Raw genomic sequence first — 27,626 nt, forward strand, 5'->3', positions numbered from 1 at the left:
GACCTTACAACATGCTGCATAATTGTGCATTCTTGAGTGCAGTACTAAAAACTCAATGGCATATCAGTGTTTGAATAATTTCCTTTGTTTCCTAGGTATCTCAGGCTTGTCACTTTTTCCTAAGCTGTCCCACTGGAAAAGAGAGCCTGTCTCTTAGGTCTCTTCCCAGATGCAGATATGGGCAAGGCAGCTGCAGTCACATGGTTCTGTTAGTCCTGTAATGCAGGGGTAGTCAACCTGTGGTCCTCCAGATGTTCATGGATTACAATTCCCACGAGCCTCTGCCAGCAAATGCTGGCAGGGGCTCATGGGAATTGTAGTCCATGAACATCTGGAGGACCACAGGTTGACTACCCCTGATGTAATGGAATTGGAAAAGTAAAGCTAGCTTGCTTGATGCCTCGAGACTGCTGTTCCAGTATTTGATCCCACTTGTTTCTCATTCTTCTTCTAAAGATCTCAGGGTGGTGTACACAGGTTTAGTCCTTGTTATTTGCAGCCACCTGGTGAAGAAGGTTACACTGAGAGATGGCAGCTTGTCCAAGGGAGTCCACTGAGCTTCACAGATAGGCAGATAGTTCTTTCCACATATTGGATTTCTGTATATTAGATGATGATAAATGTTGCCTAAAAATAAAGGCCAGCAACTCCAAAAAACTGTCATACCTAAGTACTAATAATAACAATTCAAAGTGCTTTTTAACATCTATAAAACTCTTTCAGAGACTGTTTTGGACCAGGTATGGATGATTATTTACTTTGTGGTATTCTCCAATTTTAATTTGATACTATCTTTAGTCCTGTGCATACTTACCTGGGAGTAAGCCCCTTAAATAAATTGGACTAACATCTAGTAAACATGATAAGATTTCACTAAAACTATAGTAAGCCTCTAAAAATTCAATGTATTCATTTCTTATCCAGGCAATCTTTCATCTAACAAAATTAAATAGTTCTAGGAGATAAAGCTATGAAAATTCTGATGTGGGGAAGATATTTGCCTGCAGCTACAGTATTTAATTAAAAATCACCTGTTGCTAAGATGCTTAAGGTTTTATTTTACATTAGGGAAATTTGCTCTGCACAGCAAATATTTGTACATGAAAGACTTTTATTTTGCTTTAGGAATAGCGATGCTGTTCAATGCTCTTGATAAAAGTTTTTAAAAATATATGTGCATTTCTTTTAACATAATTAGAAGCAGGTAAAATACATTTAGTTTCAACTTCATTTGCCAACACTTGCATCTCTTAAATGAAAAGAAAAGAAGCCTCGTGGAGCTTTCAAAGTTCTGGAGAGCGTGTAAGATGAGACTCATCACCACATATTTGGTTGAGGCCAGGGATCACCATCACCACCCAATGGCATCTTCAGCCGAACCCCCATCCTTCTCCACTGCCTGGCCAGTAACTGGACATCTTAATGGCCAGGTTTTGGGATATTGGAGTTAGTGCATGAATCGATTTTAATGTATTTTAATTTTTAATCTTGTACAGGTTTTTAATTCACTGATGTGAGACGCCCTGAGACCATCTGGAGAGAGATAGCATATATAATAATATAAATAAAAGTGTAAAATAAATAAATCTCCATGGTGCACCACTATTTTGAGTGGACAAAAGCTGTTGCCAGTGGATTCCACAATTCTGCAGCATCCAGATGCCCAAGTAATCAATTCTTCATTTAATCAGTTTGGGCAAGAGTAGTACATGACCAATATTTTAGTTGTGGCCTTATTGTGGCATCTAGATGGACATTGCCCCAATAGCTGAATTGCATCTGTAGTGTTCAATTAAAAAGGCTGGGGCAATGAGGCTACTTGAGGAAAGAATGCACATGAGTTTACCATAGACTCTATTTACGACTGTGCTTATCATGGTGGGCCTGCCATATGATGTGCTGAAGGAGCATATCCATTGTTTGAGAAATACACATCCTAGAACCACCAAGTGGAATTATACCTTACTTTGACAAACACATGTTGCTAAGCCTGCATTTGCTTAAGTGCAGGCAAAAATGGGCAGAAGGAAGAGTAGTGCTGCATTTATTAATTTTCCTCTTCATCTGCTGCCTCCCAATGTTAATGGGTATGCTACAACATCTGAGTGTTTTGATGCACAGTCTATAGCCAAGAGGGACAGAATATGTCAAGAAGAAGAAGAGTTGGGTCTTATATGCCATTTTTCTCCACCTGAAGGAGGCTCAAAGTGGCTTACATTCATTCGCCTTCCCTTTCCTCTCCCCACAACAGACACCCTGTGAGGTGGGTGAGGCTGAGAGTGCCCTGATATCACTGCTCAGTCAGAACAGCTTTATCAGTGCTGTGGCGAGCCCAAGGTCACCCAGCTGGCTGCATGTGGGGGAGCGCAGAATTGAACCCAGCTCGCCAGATTAGAAGTCTGCACTCCTAACCACTACACCAAGCTAGCTCTCAAAATATGGAGAAACAGTTGTTTCCAATTGGCAAAGGTGTCAGATGGGGATGTATTTTATCTTCCACTCTGTTCAATCTGTATACAGAACATATCATAATGAAGCTGGGTTAGATTTAGATGCAGTGAAAATTAGCGGAACATTAACAGAATGGAGACTAAGACATGGAAGGGCAGCCATGAGTAAAGTAGAAAATATCCTTATCCCGACTTTTAGGGATGGGTGGTATAAAAATCAAAGTGCAACCAAGTGACCAGGATCAAGATAATTTATACTGTGGTGTTCCCTATTACTATGTCTATATGTGAAAATCGGACAGTGAAGAAAGCTTACAGGAAGAAACTTGAGTCATTCAAAATCTATTTTTTATTAAATTTATATGTGGTGTTGAAGGAGTTTTACAGATACTCGATTGCCAAAAAGACAATAAGTGGGTTCTAGATCAAATCAAACCTGAACTGTTCCTAAATGATCAAACTGAAGCTACTGCACTTTATTCACATTATGAAACTTTATGCACTGGAGGTTTCATGCCAGGCTGCAGGCTGGAGTTTTACTCGTGGCAGGATGCCCCACCTCTTCCTGCACTCACACGGGGGAGCATTTGGCCTGGTGCACCTCATCCACCCCTGATTTGTGCACCTGTACAAGAGCTGGGGCAGTGAAGTTCCCAGAAAAGACAATAATGGTAGGAAAAGCTGGAGGTAGCAGGAAAAGTGGAAGACCCAAGATGAATTGACTCAGTCAAGAAAGCCACAGCCCTCTGTTGAACAAGACCACAGCAGGGCTGTAAATAATGGGATGTTTTTCAGTGCATCAATTTTTAGGTCACCATAAGTTGGAAGCAGTTTGATGGTACTTAATACACACATGCATAAGGGCCCTTGGAAATTTTGCAGGGGAGAATAAAGAGTTAAGCACCCTCTGCTGCCCATTATTCACCCCAGCAAATGCCTTTCCAAATCTCTGAATCAGTATTACAGGTAACAAATATTCTTTGACCCCCATCTCCTATTTGCAATGAAACACATAGTTCTCAGTAGGGATTTAAGGAGGGGCATCATGTTGTCAGAATAATCTGATGAATTGTTTTGATGGTTGAATGCTGAAGGAAAGGTGGGGGAGATTGATTATTAAGATTTTTTTGGAAGCAATTCATTTAAAAATACTTACATATTTCTAAATCTTCATCTTTTGGAGATGAGTAAAAGCTTTCTGTAGCCACAAAAAGCTAATACTTTTAAACTACTAAACTCGAAATATTAGAAGGGGAAAAACAGTTTGGTGTAATGGTTAAGAGTGGTATCCTCTAATCTGGAGAGCTGGGTTTGATTCCCCACACCTCCACATGCAGCCAGCTGACTGACCTTAGTCTAATCACAGTCATGTAAGAGCTGTTCTGATAGAATAGTTCTGTCAGAGCTCTCTCAGCCCCAAAGGGTGTCTGTTGTGGGGAAAGGAAGGGAAGATTATTGTAAGTTCCTTTGAGACTCCTTTGAGTTGTGAAAAACAGGGTATATAAACCAACTCTTCTATTTTTAAATTTCCTTTTAAAGTAACACACAAAAGAGCTTGCATATTAAACAGGAATACATTTCACTCCTATCTTCTGAATATGCCTTCATAATGTCAATTTTAACTAAAACTATATTGGCCTACCTATTTTAAAAAATCTTACTGAAAACCTCCTAAAAGAGATTGTTCATTTGGCAGGCTCTGTGTGGCATAGAAGCAATGCTAGGAGTGATTGAGGGCAAAAGAAGAAGGGGACGACAGAGAATGCGGTTGCTGGATGGAGTCACAGAAGCAGTCGGTGCAAACTTAAATGGACTCTGGGGAATGGTAGAGGACAGGAAGGCCTGGAGGATCATTGTCCATGGGGTCGCGATGGGTCGGACACGACTTCGCACCTAACAACAACAACGTGTGGCATAGAAATGGGCTAAAAAGTTGTCTAACCTTATAAAAGACGCAAAACAAAATTCTGAGATTAACTGGATTTCTTACACACTTACAAGATATTAAGTGTCAGCTGGATGTTCTCAAAAAGGTTTTTAATTTCTAAAGCCCATGGAGGTTTCCAAATTGCTAGTTTGTAGCCTGACAGCACCCTAGTGGGCCTCAAGATTTTTTAAATTATGGGTATGTTTTCAAGCATTTAAGCATGAGAGGGGTATCTTTGTGATACAGTATAAATAAGATATTCATGATACTGCTCTCCAGTGTCCTGAAAGGCTCCAAAAGCAGAACTTTAAAATCTGGCAACTGAATGGATGGCATACTTGGGGGTTAAAGACATAAGCCTCCAAATCCCTGATTTCACTAATTAATAATTAGAAACATCTGGTTCATTTGGGGGTAAGTGTTCTGGGTTAAGCTTCTCATTTGCAAAATGGCCTGCCTAACATCAAGTATCGTTAATTCTGAAACCATGCTGTCATTGAGCTAATGTTTGCAAAGAGCAAAAGAAATGGAAAGGTGGGCGGTTTAACTAGTTCCTCTTTAGTGGAACACTGTAATTGGTGGCCAACTCTGGAAGCCCCCAAGCATCTGGCCAACTCTATTTACTAACTGCTTTGGGTTGGTCAATCATGTCCAAGTCTGGATTTGGAGCCTATGTTTTGCAGCCCAGGGTGCCTGAAGTCAGTTGTTAGAGACCAGAGTGTAGTTTTCAGAACGTACTGCTCAACTGAGCTGGGAAGATGAAAAGGTTACTCTTCTAGTCTTGCTACCATTCTTGGCCACTCTAGAGGCTTCATACTGCCTGCTGGTCAGACCCACACCATGCTGCCTGAGTTGCTTGAAGAAGCACTGGGATTTCAACATGCAGAGCCCTAAACTTGGTCTCTGGTACTTCTGGGTTCAAGTCCCTGATCCTTTATCTTCCACCTGCAATGTACCTTCTATAATCACAGCCTACAAACATAAATTCTTTGTACATCTGAATGGATATACAAATACCAGGGTATACCAGGGTAAGATTTTTACTATCCACACTGCATTGCTTTCAGAAGAGTGCATCTGAATACAAGAATTTATCCACATTCTGGGCCAACTAGTCAGGTAAATAACATCTGTATCTGTATCTGTACCTCTAAATAAAACTCTAAGAGAGTGCTGGGAGGGGCTGGGACTGACTGCCTAAACACCCATTAGGTCAGCTGTCTTGGCTGTCCCATTCCTGATTGGTCATCTATCCAATGAACAGCCAATCAGAAATGATGTCCCGCCCCTGGTCCCATCCCCCTCCAACTTCTTCCATTTGGAAGAAGTACCAGCCCGGTAAGCAGGAGGGCAGAGGGCCTGGGACTATGGGCCGGGGTGGGTGAGGCAGAGAGCCCCTGCCACCATTCCCACCACCCCAAGCAGCTCCAACCGCAACCTTGCCAGGCCTCCCCCCACTCTGAAAAGTCCTGGCGAGGCTTCTGCAGGCCTTGGTGGGCCTTTTGGAGGCAGTGGCATGACGAGCGGAGTCCCCCCCAGCACTTCCCCTGCACCCTGAAAAGTCCTGCTCAGGCCTCTCCTTCTCTGCTAGTTTTTATACAAGGCCAGATCTCAGTGTGACACTGGCAGGCAAACAAAACTTACTTCTGTGATATTGCATGTTCTCAGTGTCTCATTTAAACTAGATCTTTAACAACTGTGCATACAAAAATGAGCAAGGATTTATAGCCCAGGCAGGAGTGGTGTGTGTGTTAATGTTACACACAAGCAGTCTCTCTCATCCTTCTCATCTCCATGCACTTTGTTTCCCACCAAATACTAATTCTTGCCGGGTGAGCGCCTCAGAGCAATAGTATAGATGAACTGTAGCTGGCAGGACTCCAAGCCACGACAGCTATTATCGGCTCCAATCCTGAGGCTCCAAGGCCAGAGCTGCCAAATATGTTAAAAGAAAGTACAACAAGAGCTCTTTACAAGCAATAAAAAGCATCTTGAAAACAGAATAGTCAAGCACAGGTTTTCTTGCCTAATAAAAACAAAGCCAAGAAATCATCCAGGGAAGAAGAAAATGCTTCAAAATTAAGCTGCATCCCAAAATGCACCCGCCAGGCATGGCTGCCAGAAGCTCTCACACATACAGCAGGTTGAATGAGATGCTGGGTGAGTGCTGTGTTACATAGGCACATGTTTCTTGCCTTCTAGTGTTATGTTTAAATCAGCTTTGACTAAGGCATTTAAGGCGCCTTTATGTACTACAATAGTATTTCTTCCCCATTTGAGTATAAAAAATAATTAAGTTAAACATAGGCTTACTTGGAGCCAAAATAGACATAACAGCAATATTAATATGTATTTATTTATGTGAAGAAGAGTTGGTACTTATAGAATCATAGAATCATAGAGTTGTAAGTCAGAGGATGCAGCCGCAGAAAATGGATGGGCCATTTTTGCAAAGGGGGAACTGATGTGAGGTAGCAGAGCATGGGAGAGAAGAAGGGGAAACTATTGGGTCTGTCAGTAGAAAAGTGATTTTGGGGACGTTCTTTCTTCAGAGACACAAACATGCACACACACACAGACCACAACTACACACATAACGGAACCTTCCACTCCCACTACCACTCAATTTAAAACTTACAAAAATAACTTGTCTTTCCCCTTTGGGCTATGGAACATTTATTGCTCCTCAAGCAGCCTGCACTGCAGCTCTTTCTGTGTGTGTGTGTGTGTGTGTGTGTGTGTGTGTGTGGAAGAGGGTAGGAAACTGAGTGAGGGGAAACGGAGCTGGAGGCTGCCATGTTAGTGAGCTGTCTCTCCACCCCACCAGGGTGTATTATGCATGGCAGGAAACTTCACAAAAAGTCTGCCCAACAAGGCATCATAGTTTTCATTTCTGCACATGGCAGTATTTTTGCTGTGTGAAACCCAGTGTTGTATTTCTGATTCTGCATGGCACCCCCTCCTCATAGTGTCAACTGCATTTTTTCAGTGTAGTATTTAAAACTAGCTTTGCAATGACATTTTTGTGATGGTACTGAGCATGCTCTTTTTCATGCATAAAAGTTAACATATTTTTGGTCTCCGCCCCTGTAACAACCTCTTTTCTGCTCACAGTCCCTCGTCCACCAAAGGGAGCTTGAGGTGTCTGCAGCTGATTGTCAGTGATCATGTGAATATGAAATTTTTTTCATCTCCCTGCCAACTGAGCCAACTAATTGCCATGTAAATGAGAAGGATCACTTCTCTGGTATTCCTGACATTTCCTGCTACAGCAAACGCTTCTGAGACTACAAAGCTTTACCTTTGATCAGTGACCATGCTGGATGGGGGTGGGGGAAGTGGGATTGTTTGACAGTTTATCAGACAGGTGAATCAGAGGGGTCTTCCCTGTGCTATCTTGCATTGGCTCAGCGGCTGTCTGAAATGCCAGTTTCGTCTTGCAGGAGAATAAGGAAGCAGAGCTGCTTCAGGTTATAGGCAAAGGTTTCCGTTTTGGGCTTCCCAGTGATTAAAAAACCTTCACCGGGGAGGAAATGATATGGTGGGCGCTTTCAATTTGCATGAGGTCTTGTGGTGTGCTGTGGTCCATCCTGCCCATTCTCTATGAGGAATAGAGGGGGAAAGGTATTCATTTTGGCATTCAAAAGCCAGTGTGTCCCTATGGAAATTTCTTGTTTTAAAATCTCCATATCCGTGAACTACAACTCCCTTGTGGCCCTGCCAGCAACATGTGCCAGAGTGGTGGTGACATTGCAACACAATGGAGGAAGTTTCCCCCTTTCAAATGCATAATCATTCCCCATAAAAGCAAGGCAGTATCAGAGCACATGTATAAATGGGAATGTTTTAAAAATGTTTTTATAAAGGACGATTTAAAAGGGTTGCTGAACTGACTGTGGGGAAAAATGGTATATGCATAATAGCCCCAGGAAGAGGGACCTTTTTGCAAGTGATGAACTGAAATGAAAACCTCGTTGTCTTTTCTCTGTGAATAGAAAAAATAAAACTTTTACAGTGCATACTGAAGATTTCAGGAGGAGAGAGGAAGATGGGCAGGTATATTTTACAATGTGGGTGCTTAGGACCAGCATCCTAAGCATGACAGAAGGGCGGTGGGGGAAAATCTGACAATGTTTCCATATGAAAATGTCCCGGTTTTGGGGTGAATAAGTAGGAAGAATTGTTCTATATCCAGTCTTTGCAAACTCAGGAAAAAAGCATACAGAATGCATGCTAAACCCAGAATGGTAGAAAATCAGTGCAGAATACTGATAATAATAAAAAAAAAAACGAGAAAGTGGGGTGGAATGAAGAATGGGAAAATGATCAGGAAACCCCAGTGCAGAAAATGCCTGAATAGGGGAGAATACTATTGTCTTTCCTTTGTACTCTGGGGGGGGGGGCCCAGCCCTGCTTCATGTGAATAAATACAGGTGAATGATTATGTCATGTCTAGTTTGGCCCTAGGGTAAACCAATCTAGGATCACCTACCTCCTAACAATTTCACACTGTTTCAACTCTGGAGCTTCATTTGCTTTTGAAATCCTTTGAGTCTCCCTCCTTTTTCCACTTCCTTCTGCATGCAAGCTTATTCCTGCAGTTGGAAAGTACAGCTCTGTTGAATGCCTGCTGCATCTTCGCTGATTTTGGATGTGAGGCTTTTGTGGTCAGCTTCAAGTTGCACAATCAGATTTTGTGATAACATGCTGTGTTTTCATAGCGCTGTCATTCCCTGTGTGATGGATTCCATATGTGACCTGGGTGCATAACTGCATGAAATTGAACACTGATAGGGGGACTATTATTAAAGGGGCTGAAACAAAGGAGGCTTTGTGCTGTATATACATGCTGTCAAAGAAAGCTTTTAAAATGCTGCCTGAGATAAATATCCTTGAAGTCTATAAATAGAGCAAAAGCATTTTGAAGGGATGAAGAAAACTGCTGGCTCTCTGCAAGTCTTCCCCATACAAACTTTTCACTTAACGGAGTGGGAGGTTTACTCTTGAGCAATTACCTGCTGCTTGGGAAGAAGCAATCTTACTTCCCACACACTCCCTGTGACATTCAGCCAACTGACTTGCAGCCTCTAAGAAGCAGTCTTAACAGCTATAAAAATGTCTTGTTTCTTCATAACCAGACACATTACAAAAAAAATTGTGCTTCATTCCTAAACATACTAACTAGCAAGAAGCTGCCTCTCAAATTTCAGTGGGTATCTTGGGCTCAGCAATTTTGTTAAAAAAATTGCCATGAATCTAGCTTTATCTACAGAGACTACAGAAAGCCATCTTCTGTAATACTGCCCATTCTCAGATACTCAAAGACATTTAATGGATACAGCTACTATGGCATTATAGCAATACTGGATGTTGTTTGGGTATGAAATGAGGCTGTCCCACTGTACGCTTCGTACTGCTTTAAAAGACCATTTTTCTGCCTCAAAGGTTTCTCAGCTTGCTTCAATCACAGGTATTAGGCAATACAAAGGCAAAATCAATGCAGGTAAAACGAGTAAATGAGCCCCTATAATCAGTCTTTTTACTTCTTTTTCTTTCTATTGCAGAAAACTGACCGTAAAGTTTAATACCTGTGATATAGAGTTATTTGAATTGCATTTCAATACATTTGCATGCAAGATAGAGTGCGTATTAAGAATTAATGGCTTTTCATACCATATTTCCTGCAAAAATAACATTGTTTCAGCCCTGCTGGAAATGAATATTTCCATTATCTGTAGAGGGTAATATAGTCCCTATGCTCAGGTGTTTGCATAGCACAGGATCAGCTTTAAGTTCCCACACATTAATTAAAGGGGACACTTTGTGCTGGAATAGGTTTGAAACCATCCCCAAAGGGCCAACCTTCCCTTGCTACTGCAGTGCATTTGTGTCCTTTGTGACACTGTATTGGGAGGGAGGCAGGAGAAGGGGAAGATAGGGAGGTGGAGATGAGAAGCAACCTTTACATGGAGTGGTCTAAGGTAATTAGTTCCGACTCAAGATTTCTTTGGGAATCTATGGTAGTTGTTGTTGTTGTTATGTGCGAAGTCGTGTCCGACCCATCGCGACTCCATGGACAATGATCCTCCAGGCCTTCCTGTCCTCTACCATTCCCTGGAGTCCATTTAAGTTTGCACCGACTGCTTCAGTGACTCCATCCAGCCACCTCATTCTCTGTCGTCCCCTTCTTCTTTTGCCCTCGATCGCTCCCAGCATTAGGCTCTTCTCCAGGGAGTCCTTCCTTCTCATGAGGTGGCCAAAGTATTTGAGTTTCATCTTCAGGATCTGGCCTTCTAAAGAGCAGTCAGGGCTGATCTCCTCTAGGACTGACCGGTTTGTTCGCCTTGCAGTCCAAGGGACTCGCAAGAGTCTTCTCCAGCACCAGAGTTCAAAAGCCTCAATTCTTTGACGCTCGGCCTTCCTTATGGTCCAACTTTCGCAGCCATACATTGCAACTGGGAAGACCATAGCCTTGACTAAACGCACTTTTGTTAGCAGGGTGATGTCTCTGCTTTTTAGGATGCTGTCTAGATTTGCCATAGCTTTCCTCCCCAGGAGCAAGCGTCTTTTAATTTCTTTGCTGCAGTCCCCATCTGCAGTGATCTTGGAGCCCAGGAAAATAAAATCTGTCACTATCTCCATTTCTTCCCCTTCTATTTGCCAGGAATTGAGAGGGCCGGATGCCATGATCTTTGTTTTCTTGATGTTGAGTTTCAAGCCAACTTTTGCACTCTCCTCCTTCACCCGCATCAACAGGCTCTTTAGTTCCTCTTCACTTTCTGCCATTAGAGTGGTATCATCTGCATATCTGAGGTTGTTGATATTTCTCCCTGCAATCTTGATCCCAATTTGTGACTCCTCTAATCCCGCATTTCTCATGATGTGCTCTGCATACAAGTTAAATAGGCAAGGCGACAGTATACAGCCTTGCCGAACTCCTTTCTCAATTTTGAACCAGTCAGTGATTCCATGTTCAGTTCTCACTGTTGCTTCTTGACCTGCATATAAATTTCTCAAGAGACAAATAAGATGCTCTGGTATTCCCATCTCTTTAAGAACTTGCCACAATTTGTTGTGTTCCACACAATCAAAGGCTTTAGCATAGTCAATGAAGCAGAAGTAGACGTTCTTCTGGTACTCCCTAGCTTTCTCCATGATCCAGCGTATGTTGGCAATTTGATCTCTAGTTCCTCTGCCTCTTCGAAATCCTGCCTGTACTTCTGGAAGTTCTCGGTCCACATATTGCTGGAGCCTAGCTTGTAGGATTTTGAGCATAACTTTGCTAGCATGAGAAATTAGTGCAATGGTGCGGTAGTTTGAACATTCTTTGGCATTGCCCTTCTTTGGGATTGGAATGTAAACTGACCTTTTCCAATCCTGTGGCCATTGTTGAGTTTTCCAAATTTGCTGGCATATTGAGTGTAGCACTTTTACTGCATCGTCCTTTAAGATTTTGAATAGTTCAACTGGAATGCTGTCACCACCACTAGCTTTATTGTTGCTCAGACTTCCTAAGGCCCATTTGATTTCACATTCCAGGATGTCTGGCTCCAGGTCAGTAACTACCCAATTGTGGTCATCAGGGATGTTAAGCTCGCTCTTGTATAGTTCTTCTGTATAATTTTGCCACCTTTGTTTAATCTCTTCTGCTTCTGTGAGGTCCCTACCATTTTGGTCCCTTATCATACCCATCTTTGCATGAAACGTTCTCTTCATATCTCCAATTTTCTTGAAAAGATCTCTGGTCCTCCCGATTCTATTGTTTTCTTCTATTTGTTTGCACTGTTCATTTAAGAAGGCATTCTTATCTCTTCTAGCTTTTCTCTGGAATTCTGCATTCAGTTGGGTGTATCTTTCTCTTTCTCCCTTGCCTTTCACTTCCCTTCTCTCCTTAGCTATTTGTAAAGCTTCCTCAGACAGCCATTTTGATTTCTTGCATTTCTTTTTCTTTGGGATGGTTTTAGTTGCTACCTCTTGTACAATGTTGCGAACCTCCGTCCATAGTTCTTCAGGCACTCTGTGTATCAGATCTAATTCCTTAAATCTATTTGTCACCTCCACTGTGTATTCATCGGGAATATGATTTAGTTCATACCTGAGTGGCCTAGTGCTTTTCCCTACTTTCTTCAATTTAAGCCTAAATTTTGCAACAAGAAGCTCATGATCTGAACCACAATCAGCTCCTGGTCTTGTTTTTATTGACTGGATAGAACTTTTCCATCTTTGGCTGCAGAGCACATAGTCAATCTGATTTCTGTGTTGACCGTCTGGTGATGTCCATGTGTAGAGTCGTCTCTTGGGTTGCTGGAAAAGAGTGTTTGCTATGACCATTGTATTCTCTTGACAAAATTCTACCAGCCTGTGCCCTGCTTCATTTTGTACTCCAAGACCAAACTTGCCTGTTATCCCGGTTATCTTTTGGCTTCCTACTTTAGCATTCCAATCCCCCATGATGATAAGCACATCATTTTTGGGCGTTGCTTCTAGAAGGTGTTGTAGGGCTTCATAGAACTGATCAACTTCATCCTCTTCAGCAGCAGTGGTTGGGGCGTAGACCTGGATCACTGTGATGTTGAATGGTTTGCCTTGGATTCGAACTGAGATCATTCTGTCATTTTGGGGATTGTATCCCAAGACTGCTTTTCCTACTCTCTTATTGATTATGAAGGCTACTCCATTTCTTCTGCGAGATTCTTGTCCACAGTAGTATACCTGATGGTCATCTGAATTAAATTCACCCATTCCTGTCCATTTTAGTTCACTGATTCCTAAAATGTCGATGTTCAGTCTTGTCATTTCTTGTTTAACCACGTCCAGCTTGCCTTGATTCATGGATCTGACGTTCCAGGTTCCTATGGAATAAAAATCTTTACAGCATCGGACTGTCTTTTCGCCACCAGTTACTTCCACAACTGAGCGTCCTTTCGGCTTTGGCCCAGCCGCTTCATTCATTCTGGCGCTACTCGTACTAGCCGTCTGCTCATCCCCAGTAGCATATTGGACACCTTCCGACCTGAGGGGCTCATCTTCCAGCGTCATATCGTTATGCCTATTGGAACTGTCCATAGAGTTTTCATGGCAAAGATACTGGAGTGGTTTGCCATTGCCTTCTCCAGTGGATCACCTTTTGTCAGAGCTCTCAGCTATGACCTGTCCGTCTTGGGTGGCCCTGCACGGCATAGCTCATAGCTTCACTGAACTACGCAAGCCCCCTTGCCACAACAAGGCAGCGATCCTTGAAGGGGGTCTATGGTAGTAAAGATGGGGAAAAAAGAATCTTTGTTTTAAAATGCTGACCTCAGCAACAGAAATTATGTCAACAAGCAGGAGTTGAGAAATCACCTGGAACATCAAAGTACCAACCAGCTGGCAGGTCTAACAATGAAGATAAATAAAGGGTTCTCCGAAAAGTTTAGTGGCAGTAATCCAAAAGCACTTTTCTGGAAGTAACCCTCATTGAATAAAATGTGTCTGACCATTTGATAGACCTATTTAGAATTGCTCCCTGTGTCTAGGGTGTAATTTGAGTGCCACTATATGTGTGATATCCCATGTCTATCTGTCTGAGATCTTCAGTGTGTTGGATTCATTACAAGTTTTCTAGATTTGTGACTTGGTACTTAACCACTTTCAATAATCAGATCAATTAAATGATTAACCAATATGAATATGTGAGAAGAAAAAGATCTTTATTCAGCAGCTATGGAACAAGAGGGGGATCTTTCAGAAAATCACCAAACAGAAGACCTTGAAATCCAAAATGCAAACAATACCTAGATATATTCATAGTAGAGCTTCTTGTGGTGCAGGGTGTTAAGGCTGTCTGAAGCTCTGACCATGAGGCTGGGAGTTCAGTCGCAGCAGCTGGCTCAATGTTGACTCAGCCTTCCATCCTTCCGAGGTCGGTGAAATGAGTACCCAGCTTGCTGGGGGGTAAGCGGTAATGACTGGGGAAGGCACTGGCAAACCACCCCGTACTGAGTCTGCCATGAAAACGCTAGAGGGTGTCACCCCAAGGGTCAGACATGACCCAGTGCTTGCACAGGAGATACCTTTACGTTTACCTTATATTCATAGTATTATTTCCCTTAAACCTTGTCAATTTTCTCCTGAACATTCCCCAATATCAGTGTGTTATGCATGTGCTCTTATTCCACTTTGTCCTGACAAACTAATTAAAACCCTTATATTTATCTATCAATGAAGAAACAATTTATATTCTTTCTCAGGGATACTGGTGCCTATGTACCAGCAAGTTAAACTATTTGAAGGTCCCTTTTAATGAAAGTCCTCTAACCTTTTTGGAATTCTTGTGTTCTCTAGTTCAGGGGTCATCAACCCCCAGTCTGCGGCCCGGTGCCGGGCCACCGGCAGCCGCGCCTGCCTCCCCTCGCCCGCAGTGAGAAGGAAGGGAAGAGGCAGGCACGCCGGTGACGCAAACGCGCATGTGTGCAGTTGCCGTGCATGTGCGTTAGCGCCCTCTGGTGGCGGAAATGTGCACACGCAGTTGCTGCGCATGTGCATTAACGCCACCTGGTGGCAGGAATGCGCATGCGCGGCAACTGCGCGTGCACGTTTTTGCAGCACCTGGGCCGTTGGCTCTCCCCTTACCCCGGAGGCGATCCCTGACCTGAGAAAAGTTGGGGACCGCTACTCTAGTTAACAGATAACAAAGGATCGCAGCTGCTATAATATTTACTAAAACATCTGTAAACTTTTGTTTTTTGGGTCTGGCTTGCCATCTCCAGCCCTGGAAATTAGCATATATTAATATATTTTTTACTGATTTTTTTAATCAAGCCATTCCTAAAAGTACATGTAGATGTTTGGGTTTACATAAACTTCGGCAAATATTCATCCAAATGCCAAGTTTATAATGGACACAGATGAGAGCTTCCCATTCCAAAAAGAGTAAATAGCAATTTGGTAAATCAGACTGGAAATGAGAGCCAGGAAGTCAGTTGTTTCCATGGCTTGTAAATATGTTTTTTTTATTATTATTGGTGTTTCTTAACACATATGGGCTGTGATCATCTTGGCTAAATTTCCAACAAGTGATTAGAGAATTAATTTCTGTTTTGTGCTGTTATAAGATGGCTGTGCAGGAACAGAGATTGGGTCTTCCTTTGTTCATCTGCTTCAAAAGAAGAAATGTTGACAGTGTGCAGGGAACTGCAACTGCTTTGGATTACAGCTGCTGGTTATTATTAAATGATGCTGCTAAAAAAAGCAAATGCCTCAGGGCAGGCACTAATTCACATGTAGTGACAGAGGATCCTGGAATATTTCTGCCTTTATACCCAGTGGAGACCGAACGAAGCAGCTCACATCATTCTCCTCATCTGCATTTTGTCCTCACAACATCCCTGTGAGGAAGATTAGTCTGAGAATATGTGACTGGTCATCCAGCTTCTGTAGCAAAGTGGTAATTTGAACCCGGGTCTCGCTTTTACCACAGTATAGAAAACCAGTCATAGCAGAACAGGCTGTAATAAGTTGTTTTTTTCTAGGAGCCCCTGGATCTTGTTAGGTGCACTTCATTTCAGCTGCTGACATCACTGAGACCGAACACCAAAATGCAAGGGGAGATATTAGACATTGTATATAACTTATCCTTCACTCCACTGCCAGGTTGTCCAACCTGGTGAAGGATATCTCTGTGTGGGATTGGGGGTGGTGTGCAGGCACAATATACTTCTGTACCCTTGGGAAGAAAGTGCAAAAGCAAAGCATAGTTAGAGCTGAGTCCAGCAGCTCCTGCCCTTCAGGAGATAGCCCTGGCTGATCAAAACCTTCAAGGGAAGGGGGAATTGGGAAGGACAAAGAAAAAATGCAAAGTTGTGGGAAGGAAAAGATTGGGAGATGGCAGCCGTGCTGTGTGCTTGGTGGACAGTAGACTTCTATCTTCTGAGCCATAGCCTGAATCTTTTCCACAATGGTGGCACCATGCCAGGCTGCTGCCAGGTGTTTGTGCTGGGGCAGTTTGCCCTGCTGCTGCCTGCGTCCTCATGGGGGACCAGTTTGGCCAGCGCACCCCATCCACCCCAGATTTCTGGGGTGCACCTCGTCCATTTCCAGATGAGGTAGTCAGGGTAGCAAGGTTCTGCCATGCTCTGGAGTGGTGGGAGCATTTGTTTTCATTTTTAAGAAGGTGGGATTGCGTTACAATGTAATCCCATCTTTTTAGAAATGGAAAAAATGCCCCAGTTGGCTCTGTGGTGCTGCATGGCCCGCCTCTTCCCTGCTACACAGGCCTGCCCTGACACAGGCTCTGTGGGGCCCAGGGCAAAAAAGGCTGCCTCAGGGCAACAGAGGGCCTGAATCGGGACAGACTTGGGCCGGTGCTGACTTCATCAGAAAGCAGGGTTAGCCCTGCAACCAGATGAGTACTGGCCCAGGCCTAATTCCCTGTGTGGAAAAAATCCTGCTTTAGAGTAGGCATGCAAGAGAGAAAGGCCTTGGCAGAGAAGCAGAATGCTTGGAAAGAAGGATAAATGTTTTAATAAGCCTTTGACTGAGGCCAAAATGTAAAGGGTTGGGCTCCCTTTTCCTTACACCAAGAGTCTCTGGTTATGGAAACACAGCTTTTGAAATCCTCATCATTTTTTTTCAGTGTTGTCTTTTCAAGAAAAGGACAAATAAGACCATATTAATTCTACTGATTTTTTTTAAAGGACACGTTTTCAAAGAGAAAGTGGTCTCTAGGGGAACAAAGAAAATATGGGGAAGGGAAGGGCCTTTAGAAATCTAAGTTTATGACTATTAAACAGAGTTGTAAAATAATGTTTGTTAGGTCATTTCTTTTGGCCAAAACAGTTTACAAGAAAGTTTTTATTAATTCTGTGGCCATTATCGTACTGATAAACTGAAGACAGAAATAATAGATGGGCCTTGAATGACTCCAAATGTCTTGATATCTTTAGGACATAAATGAAATTGTGTACCGCATTTGAATTCATTTTCTGTAAGTGTCATAAAGAGCCACTCATATCTGGCAATGTGTTTTTGCTACATATTCACATTGCTTTGATGTGGTACTTCTCATTGCCATCTGTGATGACTCATGATTTGTCAATGACATTATGACTCAGTCTGATTACAGTGATGTCATGGATGCTTGTAAATAAAGGCCACATGGGTTGTCATCAACAACTGGATTCAATGGTTGGACAAATGGCTGAGATAACAAAAAAGAAAAATGGGTCCAAGAAATAGCAGCAGCCAGAGGAACAAAAGGGTGCCTGAAAGCATTGGAAATAAACCACATGCTCATCAAGATACTTCTTTGGTAGCCTGCTAGTCTGGGTTGAATGAGCTATTATAGTACAGTTTGCCCATTTCTGCCACCTGAGAGAGAGGAGGAAGCAATGTATAAATCAAGAGAGATTGCTTGTAGGTAAAGCAACTATTTAAACAATTATAAATTAGCCCAGGAGGGACATGTGATATAGTAGCCCAAACCATAGTCTTCTAAATTAAAAAAAAATCCAGACATTTTCAGATGAGAAAATTTTTAATTACTCAGATTTACTGTGGATTTTGCTGAAGCTGATTGATAAGCACAAAAACCCTGTACAAAATTGCCTTTTCACATAAGATGGATGAAAGGGAATTTCAGAATGGCTTCTTCTGTGGCTAACCCCTGAGAGATCAACATTCTGGAAGTCCTTGCATTGGAAAATATTTGTTTTGTAAAAATAACAAATGGAAAACCCACAGAATATCTGCATTGATTCTGAGAGGTTCCGCAGATAGTGGCAGTAGTATTATTGAATTTTGGGTTTCAGCTATACATGTCTTGTGGCAGCAATACAGAATTAAACATGCACACATCCTTGTAAATCCATGGTCTGAGAATGGTTTCACTGCTTAGGATTGCACAAAAAAATCAGTAGCATCTATCACTATCATATTCTTTTGATTTGAATAGAATGTGTATGTTTGTTTCTTAATTACACTGTTTTGCAAAATATATGGAACTTCTGTGGCAATCAGTGCACACAAGATATGTCTTTCTTCCCATTTAAAAGGCTTACTTTGAACTTATCACCTCAGTTTTTATATTACCACCCACTAAAAAACTTGTGCAGAAGATTACTGGGAAAAGGCATTTGAGTATAATGTATCCAACAGTGATTTTCCTTGTGGCCCTTTCAAGACCACTGTTAGCATAGATGAGACTTTTATGCAGGGAGAAAATACAAAATGTGTGGCTGTTACAAGGTTCATGCTACTTTTCAAGAAGTATTTCAGCCTCTGAAATGGTGTTTAATGTATGTGCAGCTGGCCTATTCCTGAGTAATGTCCTGTGGGAAAATGTTTTGTGTACTTTAGAAACATATGCTACAATTGGATCTTTTCCTTATCATATAAATAAATTTGTTTTGGAGAAGTGGGCAGAAAAAATGAGGTTTATATTTGGTCACTGCCAAGGTAGGGTTCCACAAATTTGGGCTTTGAAATCTACTGATGCCTTCTTTTCCCCAAGTCCACTGCTAGAGTATTTGGGATTAAGGATAGAATTCATATTGTTCCAAGCTTTGGAGCAAGTAGAAGTAACTTGCTCCAACTTTGCCTCCTCAGAGTTCCACAGTAGGACAGGAAAACTACCCATTGAGGGTGGGGGTGGGGCTATTGGTCCTGGAGCACTTGCAAGTAGTTTTTAGAGGCAGAATCTTTTATATTCAGTTTTTTTTTTCATATAATGCCAGTGGTATTTCCTCACTTTTGCCAAAGTCATAATAGAAAAGGAGAGTTTTGAAGAGATTTAAAGAATGTGTGAGAGATGGCAGCTTGCAGGTTTTCTGGGAGAGCTGTGTCAGATACAAGGAACGGCAGAGATGGCACTGTTTAAAGGAGCATGAGGGAGCTTTAGGATGCTTGATAATGGTAGAACTGGAAAGATTAAGGTGCCAGACCTGTAAGGGTATGAGCCCAGAAAGATAAGGCTATGGGGATCATTGAAAGTGAAGAGTTGAGTCTGTGCTGAGATCAGACAGGAGTTGGCAGAGAGCTGTAGTAATTTGGAAGCAGAGAGTGGTAGTTGGAGGGGAACGAAGCTCTTTCAGAAAGGGGGAATGCAGCTGAAAGGGATCCAGAGTGGATAAATTGGTTGATTATGTGGTAGGTAGGTAGGAGAATGACAGCAAGATGGCAACCAGAGATCAGGATGGAATAGAATCAGAGTGGGGTTTGGATGAAATCAAAAAGATAATCAACTCAGCAAGTGAGAGGCAAAACACAATATGGAGTTTTACAGATTAAGTCTGAGTTACAGATTAACTCCTACTCAGGCTGTCAAATGATAGCTGCAAGCTGCCTTCTAAGAACTCATTTCCTAAATGAATGTGGGCCCATTTTCAATTGGGAAAAGAGCAGTAGCTTCTAATCTGGAGAATGGGGCTTGATTCCGCACTGCAGCCTGCTGGGTGACCTTGATCCAGTCACAGTTCTCTCTTTCAGCCTCACCTACCTTACACAGTGTTAGTTGTGGGGAGAGGAATGGTAGGTGATTCCAAGACAATCCTTCTGGTAGTAAAAACAGGGTACAAAAAGCCAGAAATAGTCCCAGGGAGTATTGTTTGAGAAACGTATGTATATCTCTCCCACTGGAATAAGAGTGTCATTATGAGTCAAGAAATGATGCAGGGAGAGGTAAGAATCAGGGCCCCATGCATTTGGGAAATGTGTTCCCAACAGTGAATTTGCTGCTCCCATTTGCTTGGGTGCAAGTTATGCCAGGGAACCCATCCCGATCCCATGAAACACCATTAGTAGTAGTTTGGCGCTAACAAGAAAGACACTTGGAAGAAGAGGAAAACAGTGTGTGTGGGGGGGGAGGGAGGGAGTGAGAGAGATCGGATAGGATCCTCACAGCAACACCGTGGAGGTCCCACATCCGGCCCATTCTCCACCAACTGCAGTGGTTGCCAGTTGAATTCCGGATCAGACTAAAGGTTCTGGTAATTACCTTCAAGGCCATACACGGTCAGGGCCCAGTGTACCTGAGGGACCGCCTCCCTGCCTATGCCCCTAAAAGAGCTCTGCGCTCCACCGCCACCAACCGGCTAATGGTCCCTGGCCGAAAGAAGTCCGCCTGGTCTCGACCAGGGCCAGAGCATTCTCTGTCCTGGCCCCCACCTGGTGGAACGAGCTCCCGGAGGAGATCAGGGCCCTGACGGAGCTTAAACAGTTCCACAGGGCCTGCAAAAAGGAGCTCCTCCGCCAGGCATTTGGTTGAGACCAGGCACAACCAACAGCGAATGAAGGGCCCCCGCTCCCCCCCGCTCCTCCCCCTCCCCCCCTTCGTCCCAGAACTCCACCAGAGCGCTCTGGACCTGTTGTGGTATTGCACCGTTCCATCGTTATATTATTTTATTATATTGTTATACTGTTACATTATTCTGTTATATGGTTACAACCACTGTTATTAATTACTGTATGTTTTAACGAAGACTGTTTCATGTATCGTTGACTAGTTTTAATGTAAACCGCCCTGAGCCTTCGCGGAGGGCGGTATATAAATCTAAATAAATAAATAAATAATAAATAAAATGGCTGCCATGAGATGTTAGGCCAATTACACAAAATGAGCAGGTGGCTGTTGCCCTGCAGCCACAATGGCCATGCATCCTGCGTTCATCTGCAGCACCTCCTACTCCAATGAGATAGGAGGAATGGATTTTGCTAGGGTACCATGTTGCGGATCACTAGGTTAGAAGGACATCCAAAGGAGAAGAAGTACTAAGGATTCCTGGTATGGCTAAGAGAAATTAGCAATGTTGCTGAGCCTGGTACACGTTGGCAGCAGAGGAGGAGAGGACAAAGTGATGATGGACAAAATGAACCAACTGATTTTGGAGAAAATATGTTATAGGATATTTCCCCAGATTTACAATTTTTTCTGTCAGAATTTTTCTAAGGCTGGGAAAAATCTCTCCCTAATTTTTTTCAGATTTTTTTAACAGGCTTTCACATCTCTACTCCTTAATTTGTATGTTAATAAGTATTTGAAACAGGTCTCTGACATTTCCTCAAAAGGACATTGCAATGAGCTTTTGATCAGGAAAGAGCCAATGTTTGTGAAAATATCCCCCATTAATTTCTTAAAAGCAGCCTGGGGTGTGATGCAATCCTTTTTCTTGGGGTACTGTTACAAATACATTTCAAAATAAACTGAGCACAACTGTGTTATGTGGCCTTGGTTTGTGTTTGAGAAACATCTAACCTGCCAGATTTCCACCCTTCCAGTCCTCGCAAAAGCTGTTTAACTGGAGAAAAGGTCTGATTGATTTGGAAAGTTTCTATGCTTCTCGCTCCAAATGGATCCACATAATTCAATAGTTCTACTTGGAAATGAAGTAGCAGTGATAGATGCTTCAAATTGGTACTTTAGCTTCAGTTTTGAAGGGCATACAAGTTCATTCATTGACCAGTAATGGAAAATGAAGAGAATCCAAAAGAGCCATTCATGTGATGGAAAATCTAAGTCTGCTTTCTGGCTGTGAATGAAAAAAACTTTTCAAAATCTCCCTTTCATCACCACAGTTTTTTTTAAAGGTCAACTAACAAAGTTTGATATAGATTTCATAGTTCTGAGAAGGGCTGTGTTTATTTTAGCAGCCAAAATATGACTTGTGTGTCCATTCATAAGAATGGATCTTGTCTGACTTCCACTCCTTTTTGCCTCTGCCCTTTCCCTGTGATCACCCTCTATCCTCGCAACTCTTCCTTTTCTGGGGAATGTATTACTGCAGTGTTGCTCAGTGACAAGTCTAGGTATGATTCTGCCACAAAATTATCTTACTTTTGTTTCATTCCATGCTGCATCACGTCAAATTAAATTTTTTTTTGAGACTTTTCCCACAAGTTCTGAGATTTAATTAAAAAGGGTACCATCAGTCTGCAGCCTTTGTTTGGGAACTGTGTTTTTGTTCCCAGTCTACCATGGGCCATGTCATGTCCCACGGGGAAGTTTTTCTTCTGTTGTGCAGTTGTGCAGGAGGTAGTTTCTCATGTCCCATAATTGTACACTGGCAGTAAGTTCCACTATCCTGAGCAACAGCAGTTTGTGGCCCACAATTCCATCTTAATTCCAGTTGCTCTGCTCCTGTTTCAGCCCTTCTTCTTATGGAGATAATTATGGCATAGGACACTGATTTTGGTAAAAGTCACCCACAATTGACTTCACCTAGCATTCAGAATCAGTGCACAGGGTAATGGCTTGGATCCTACAAAGCGCAAGTGGAAACTTAGTGCACTTAACTTAGTGGAGTTCTGCTTCTGGAAGATTGTGTGCAGAGCCTGGAGCTTTCTTCCCTATATCATAGTGCTATTATAAAATTGTGCAAGCAGAAAAAATGCTTTGAGATATGCTATGGTTAACGTAGTTCAAGGGGCTTGTGTGAGGTTTCCCGCCACACTTCCTACTTTTTCATAATTTATAAGGATCCTAGTACATGCAGAAATCTTCAGATGGGACTAAGCCTACCTTTCTCAATTTTTTTTTCTGTTGAGAAATCCCTGAAACATTCTTCAAGCTTTGAGAACCCCCAGAAGTGGCATGATCGTACAGAATATGGTTGGGAAGCATAGCTGTGTACATGCCCACCCAGGGCCCCTCCCCGTCTGAGACTAACTTTCCCTAGAGATGAAATTGAGAGCAGTCAGTGCTGTGGGCAACAAGGCTGCCTCTTTCAGGTCACTTAAGAATGGTCTTCCAAAGCATCAAATAACTGTACCCTGCAGGTGCAGAATATTTCATTTTATTCTAAAGGTTGATTACACTTCAACAGCTGCACTGGCTCCCAGTTGAATTCCGGAGCAGGATTAAGGTCTTGGTAATCACCTTCAAGGCCATACGTGGTTTGGGCCCTGCGTACTTGAGGGACCGGCTCTCTGTTTACACCCTCCAAAGAGCACTGCTGTCCTCAAATGCCAACAAGCAGGTGGTCCCTGATCTCAAGGAGGCATGTCTGGCTTCAACTGGAGACAGGGCTTTCTCTGGCCCTCACGGTGGAATGAGCTCCCAGAAGATTTCATGGCCCTCTTGGAACTGAAGCAGTTCCACAGGGCCTGCAAAATGAAGCTCCTTCACGAAGCCTTCGGTTGAGGCCAACAAAACAATACCACCATCTAGGGCCCCCAGTAGCCCCCTTGCTACCACCAGTTGTTCCCAACAGTTACAGCACAGGGCAACTCCTGACTGGCCACCAGTTAATCAATGTTACATCTGCAGTTGAGTAATTAAGGTTGAACATTATACACTTTATAATGTTGTGTTCATACTGTTAAGTCCTTAATTGTTCATTTGTTCTCTGTATTGTACCAGCATCAAGAGAGCCAGCTTCATGTAGTGGTTAAGAACAGCGGCTCCTAATCTGGCAAACTGGGTTTGATTCCCTGTTCCCCCCCCACATGAGCCAGCTGGGTGGCCTGATAAAGCTGTTCCGATTGAGCAGTGATATCAGGGCTCTCTCAGCCTCACCTACCTCACAGGTTGCCTGTTGTGGGAACAGGAATGGCAAGGCAATTGTAAGCCTCTTTGAGACTCCTTCTGGTATAGAAAAAGTAGCATATAAGAACCAACTTTTCTTCCTCTTCTACTGGATTGTGAGATGTGAACACTTATTGTAAACTACCCTGAGTCGCAAGGGAGGGTGGTATGGGAATGTAACAAAATAAATGCAGATAGCTTTAATTTTTAGGATCAGCTGTACACAGTTCCTTGTGCACATATACCCAGTTCAGATCCTTTGTCTGTCTGTCTAGTATATTTTTATTCCACCATTCCATCAGGGTGACCTACATGGCTCTCCCTTTCCCAATTTATCTTTACAACAATCCTGTGAGATAGGTGAGGCAGAGGGACTATGACTAGTCCAAGGTCTCCATGCAGGATTCATGACAGAACAGGAATTTCAACTTATGTCTCCTAATCTGGCAAGAACAGCTAAGGGCAGCTGTGTCCACTGACTGGAACATACAGTAGATTTCACCAAGTGACCTTTGCTTGCTTCTAATCCCCCCACCCTTTGCTTGTGCTGATGTGTTTCCCTTTTGGTATTCCAGGCTATACGATGGCACATAGATTTGCAGCCTTGGGCAAGTCCAGTACCTTCTTTGAGTAATGAAGCCCTCAGGCTCTTGAAGTACATTAGCACCATTCAGGTGAGTTTTTGTCTTTTCTCTTGTAGGAAATCATAGGCTATGGGGTAGTTCTCAGAAGAAATCAGTACTATGAACATATTACAAGTAGGCATGGTATATAATTTGTTTTTGTGATTTTTGTAGACATATACGAATTCAGAGTAAAATACTGATTCAAATCCAAACAGAAAATCTAAAGTGATGCTCCTTGGTTAAGGAGTTGGTCACCAGCTCCATAATCAGTACAAAAACGACTTCTTCTGATAGAGACTTATTCTGAATGCCTTGTCCGCACAATTTCTGCTTCTTTGTTGCTGCTGTCCTCTCTGCCATCTCTGGAGTTACACCAGGGTGGTGGCTTCAGGGCAGCAACTGGGGCAATTATGCCAGCTTGGTGTAGTGATTAAGAGTGCAGCTTCTAGTCTGTCAAGTTGGGTTTGACTCCCTGCTCCTCCTCCACATGCAGCCAGCTGGGTGACCTTGGGCTCACCATGGCGCTGATAAAACTGTTCTCACCAAGCAGTGATATCAGGGCTCCCTCAGCCTCACCCACCTCACAGGTTGTCTGTTGTGGGGAGAGGAAAGGGAAGGCGACTGTAAGCCGCTTTGAGCCTCCTTCAGCTACAGAAAAGGGGCATATAAGACCCAACTCTTTTTCTTCTCTTCTACAGAACTGATAAAGCTGTTCTGATGGAGCAGTAATATCAGGGCTCTCTCAGCCTCACCTCCCTCACAGGGTGTCTGTTGTGGGGAGAGGAAAGGAAAGGTGACTGGAAGTCTCTTTGAGACTCCTTCAGGTAGAGAAAAGTGGCATATAAGAAACAACTCTTCTTCTTCTGATATATATACTGTATTTACGTACAAGACTACTTTTTCCTCCTGAAAAACATGCCTCCAAGTGGGGGGGGTTTCCTATACGCCGGGTGCACTTCAGTTGGGATAGACATAGCTGCCCATAGTGGCCTCCTGATGCGCGCCCACCTCATTCTACATACCATCCAGTATCGCGCGATATCCGGCGCGGCTGCGGCGGGTCATCAGCAGCGAGACAGGGTGCCAGCCTTTTCGGCGTGACTGGCCTGTTCTGCTCGGCAGGAAGCAGCGGTGCTCCGGCCTGCCCCTTGTCTATGCAGAGCTTGCACATGCGCACTTGCGCACTAGTGCTGGTCACAGGAAGATGCAGGGTGGGCTGGAGGCGCTGCGGTTGTGCTGCGGCCGTACAATGGTGACAATCTCTATATTTTGAGTGGAAATGTTGAGGGGTCGTCTTATATGCCCAGTCATCTTATACGGCGGCAAATATGGTATATATGTATGTTTATGTGTATTCAAAACATTAGCCACCTTTCTACCTTATGGAACTCAAGGGGGCTATATAAATTTTAAAAAGTTGTAAAAGGCTATGATTTAAAATATCCATTTAGGACTCCTAATTAAAAACAAATTGAAACTCCCTAAATCAGTCAACAGTCCTAAATAAAACTGTCTTCAACTGCCTCCCAAAGATTGATAATGAGGTGGCTAGGTTTACCTCCCTGGGGAGGTTGTTCCAGAAATGTGGGGCTGCTACTGAAAAGGCCCCCTCGTGTATATAACAGGTAGGCTTCTTTGATTAATGGGGCCTCTCACTGTAATCTTAGTTCTCAGGCAGGAATGTATGACAAGAGACAGTCCTTTAGCTACCTGGTCCCAAGTAGGGCTTTAAAGGTCAAAACCAACACCTTGAATTGAGCTTGGGAGCTGACTGGAAGCCAGTATAATTGCTGAAATATCAGGGTCACATGCTCAGAGTAGTTGGCCTCAGCCATCAGCATTCTGCACTGGCTGCAGCTTCCAAACACTCTTCCAGGTTAGTCCGAAGTAGAGTATACTGTAGGAGTCCAGTGTAGATGTAACTAAGCATGTATTGTTGTGGCTAGATCTGATTAAACCAAGAATGAATGCAGCTGATGCACTTGCAGAATCTGGGCAAAAGCACTTAGAGCCCCTGCAGCCACCTGGTTTTCTTAGGTGACATGGTGTTACACAAAACTCTGAAGCTGGGAACCTGGGTTTTCATGGGGCATATAAACACATCTAAGACAGATCTCAAGCCCCTGGGATGCTTTTCAGTAGTAGAATGGTGGGATCCCCATCTGACTATCCTATAGATCAGTGGTCCCCAACCCCGGACTGGTCCGTGGATCAGTCGATACTGGGCCGTGGCACCTCCTCGTCCTCCTCCATGGCTGCTGCCTTGGGAGCTGCCCTGTTACTCTGCCGCCGGCTCACCTTTGGTGCTCTCCAGCAGCCGCCATGGTGCTCTCCAGCAGCCGCTGTTGGCAGCGCCCCCCAGCAGGCAACAAGAAGTCAGGGGCACCGGCGGGAAAGCAAGTGGAGCAGGGTCTCAGGCAGCGGTGACATCCCTCGGCAAAAGCCTCCCCCCCCCAGGCCTCAGTAAAATTGTCAAACATTGACCGGTCCCCGGTGATAAAAAGGTTGGGGACCACTGCTATAGATCAGCTTTCCCCAACTCCCAGGCCCGGGGACCAGTACCGGTCTGTGGATCAGTCGGTACTGGGCTATGGTTCCTCCTCGTCCTCCTCCCCGGCTGCTGCCCAGGGGGCTGCCCTGTCACTCTGCCACTGGCTCACCTTTGGTGCTCTGCGGCGGCTGCCATGGCTGGGGCTCCCTCTCAGCGTGGCACTACACAGTTGCTCCTGGCACTACACAGCGCCCCCCAGTGGGTGGCGGGAAGTCAGGGGCTTCCAGCGGGAAAGCAAGTGGAGCAGGGGCTCAGGTGGTGGTGGCGACGTCCCTCGGCAAAAGACTACCCCCCCCTTAGTAAAATTGTTAAGCATTGACCGGTCCCCAGTGATAAAAAGGTTGGGGACCACTGCGATTGCTGATGGCCTGTCCCCTGAAGCTGCCTCAGCTCTAAACCTGCTGTTCAAGGACTGTAAAATGGCTCTGTGAAAATCCATGGCCTTCCCTGCCCTCCCCCCCCCAACCAATGAAGGGGGAAAAGAGAAAGAAAAGCCTCCCATATGGCTGGGCTGCCTGCCCTGGTGGTAGTGCACCCTTGACATGTCAGAGGCACCTCTTGCTTGGGGCTAGGTGGC

The 27,626-nt window shown here is 43.7% G+C and overlaps 1 protein-coding gene across 3 annotated transcripts in view; it reads left to right on the plus strand.

The window, feature by feature from the left end:
- The window catches only part of METTL24 (methyltransferase like 24), a 71,101-nt gene that overhangs the window by 12,516 nt on the left and 30,959 nt on the right, over positions 1-27,626 (plus strand). Inside the window, exon 2 of one of the 3 annotated variants that reach the window (XM_077302212.1) lies at positions 24,448-24,546. In XM_077302212.1, the coding sequence (XP_077158327.1) occupies positions 24,448-24,546 (99 nt within the window). Of the gene's footprint in view, positions 1-24,447; positions 24,547-27,626 lie in introns of those variants that run through there. The other 2 variants (XM_077302223.1, XM_077302232.1) reach the window with 2 other exon arrangements.

The sequence above is a fragment of the Paroedura picta genome, chromosome 1 (genome assembly GCF_049243985.1).
Source record: "Paroedura picta isolate Pp20150507F chromosome 1, Ppicta_v3.0, whole genome shotgun sequence".
Lineage (NCBI taxonomy): Eukaryota > Metazoa > Chordata > Lepidosauria > Squamata > Gekkonidae > Paroedura > Paroedura picta.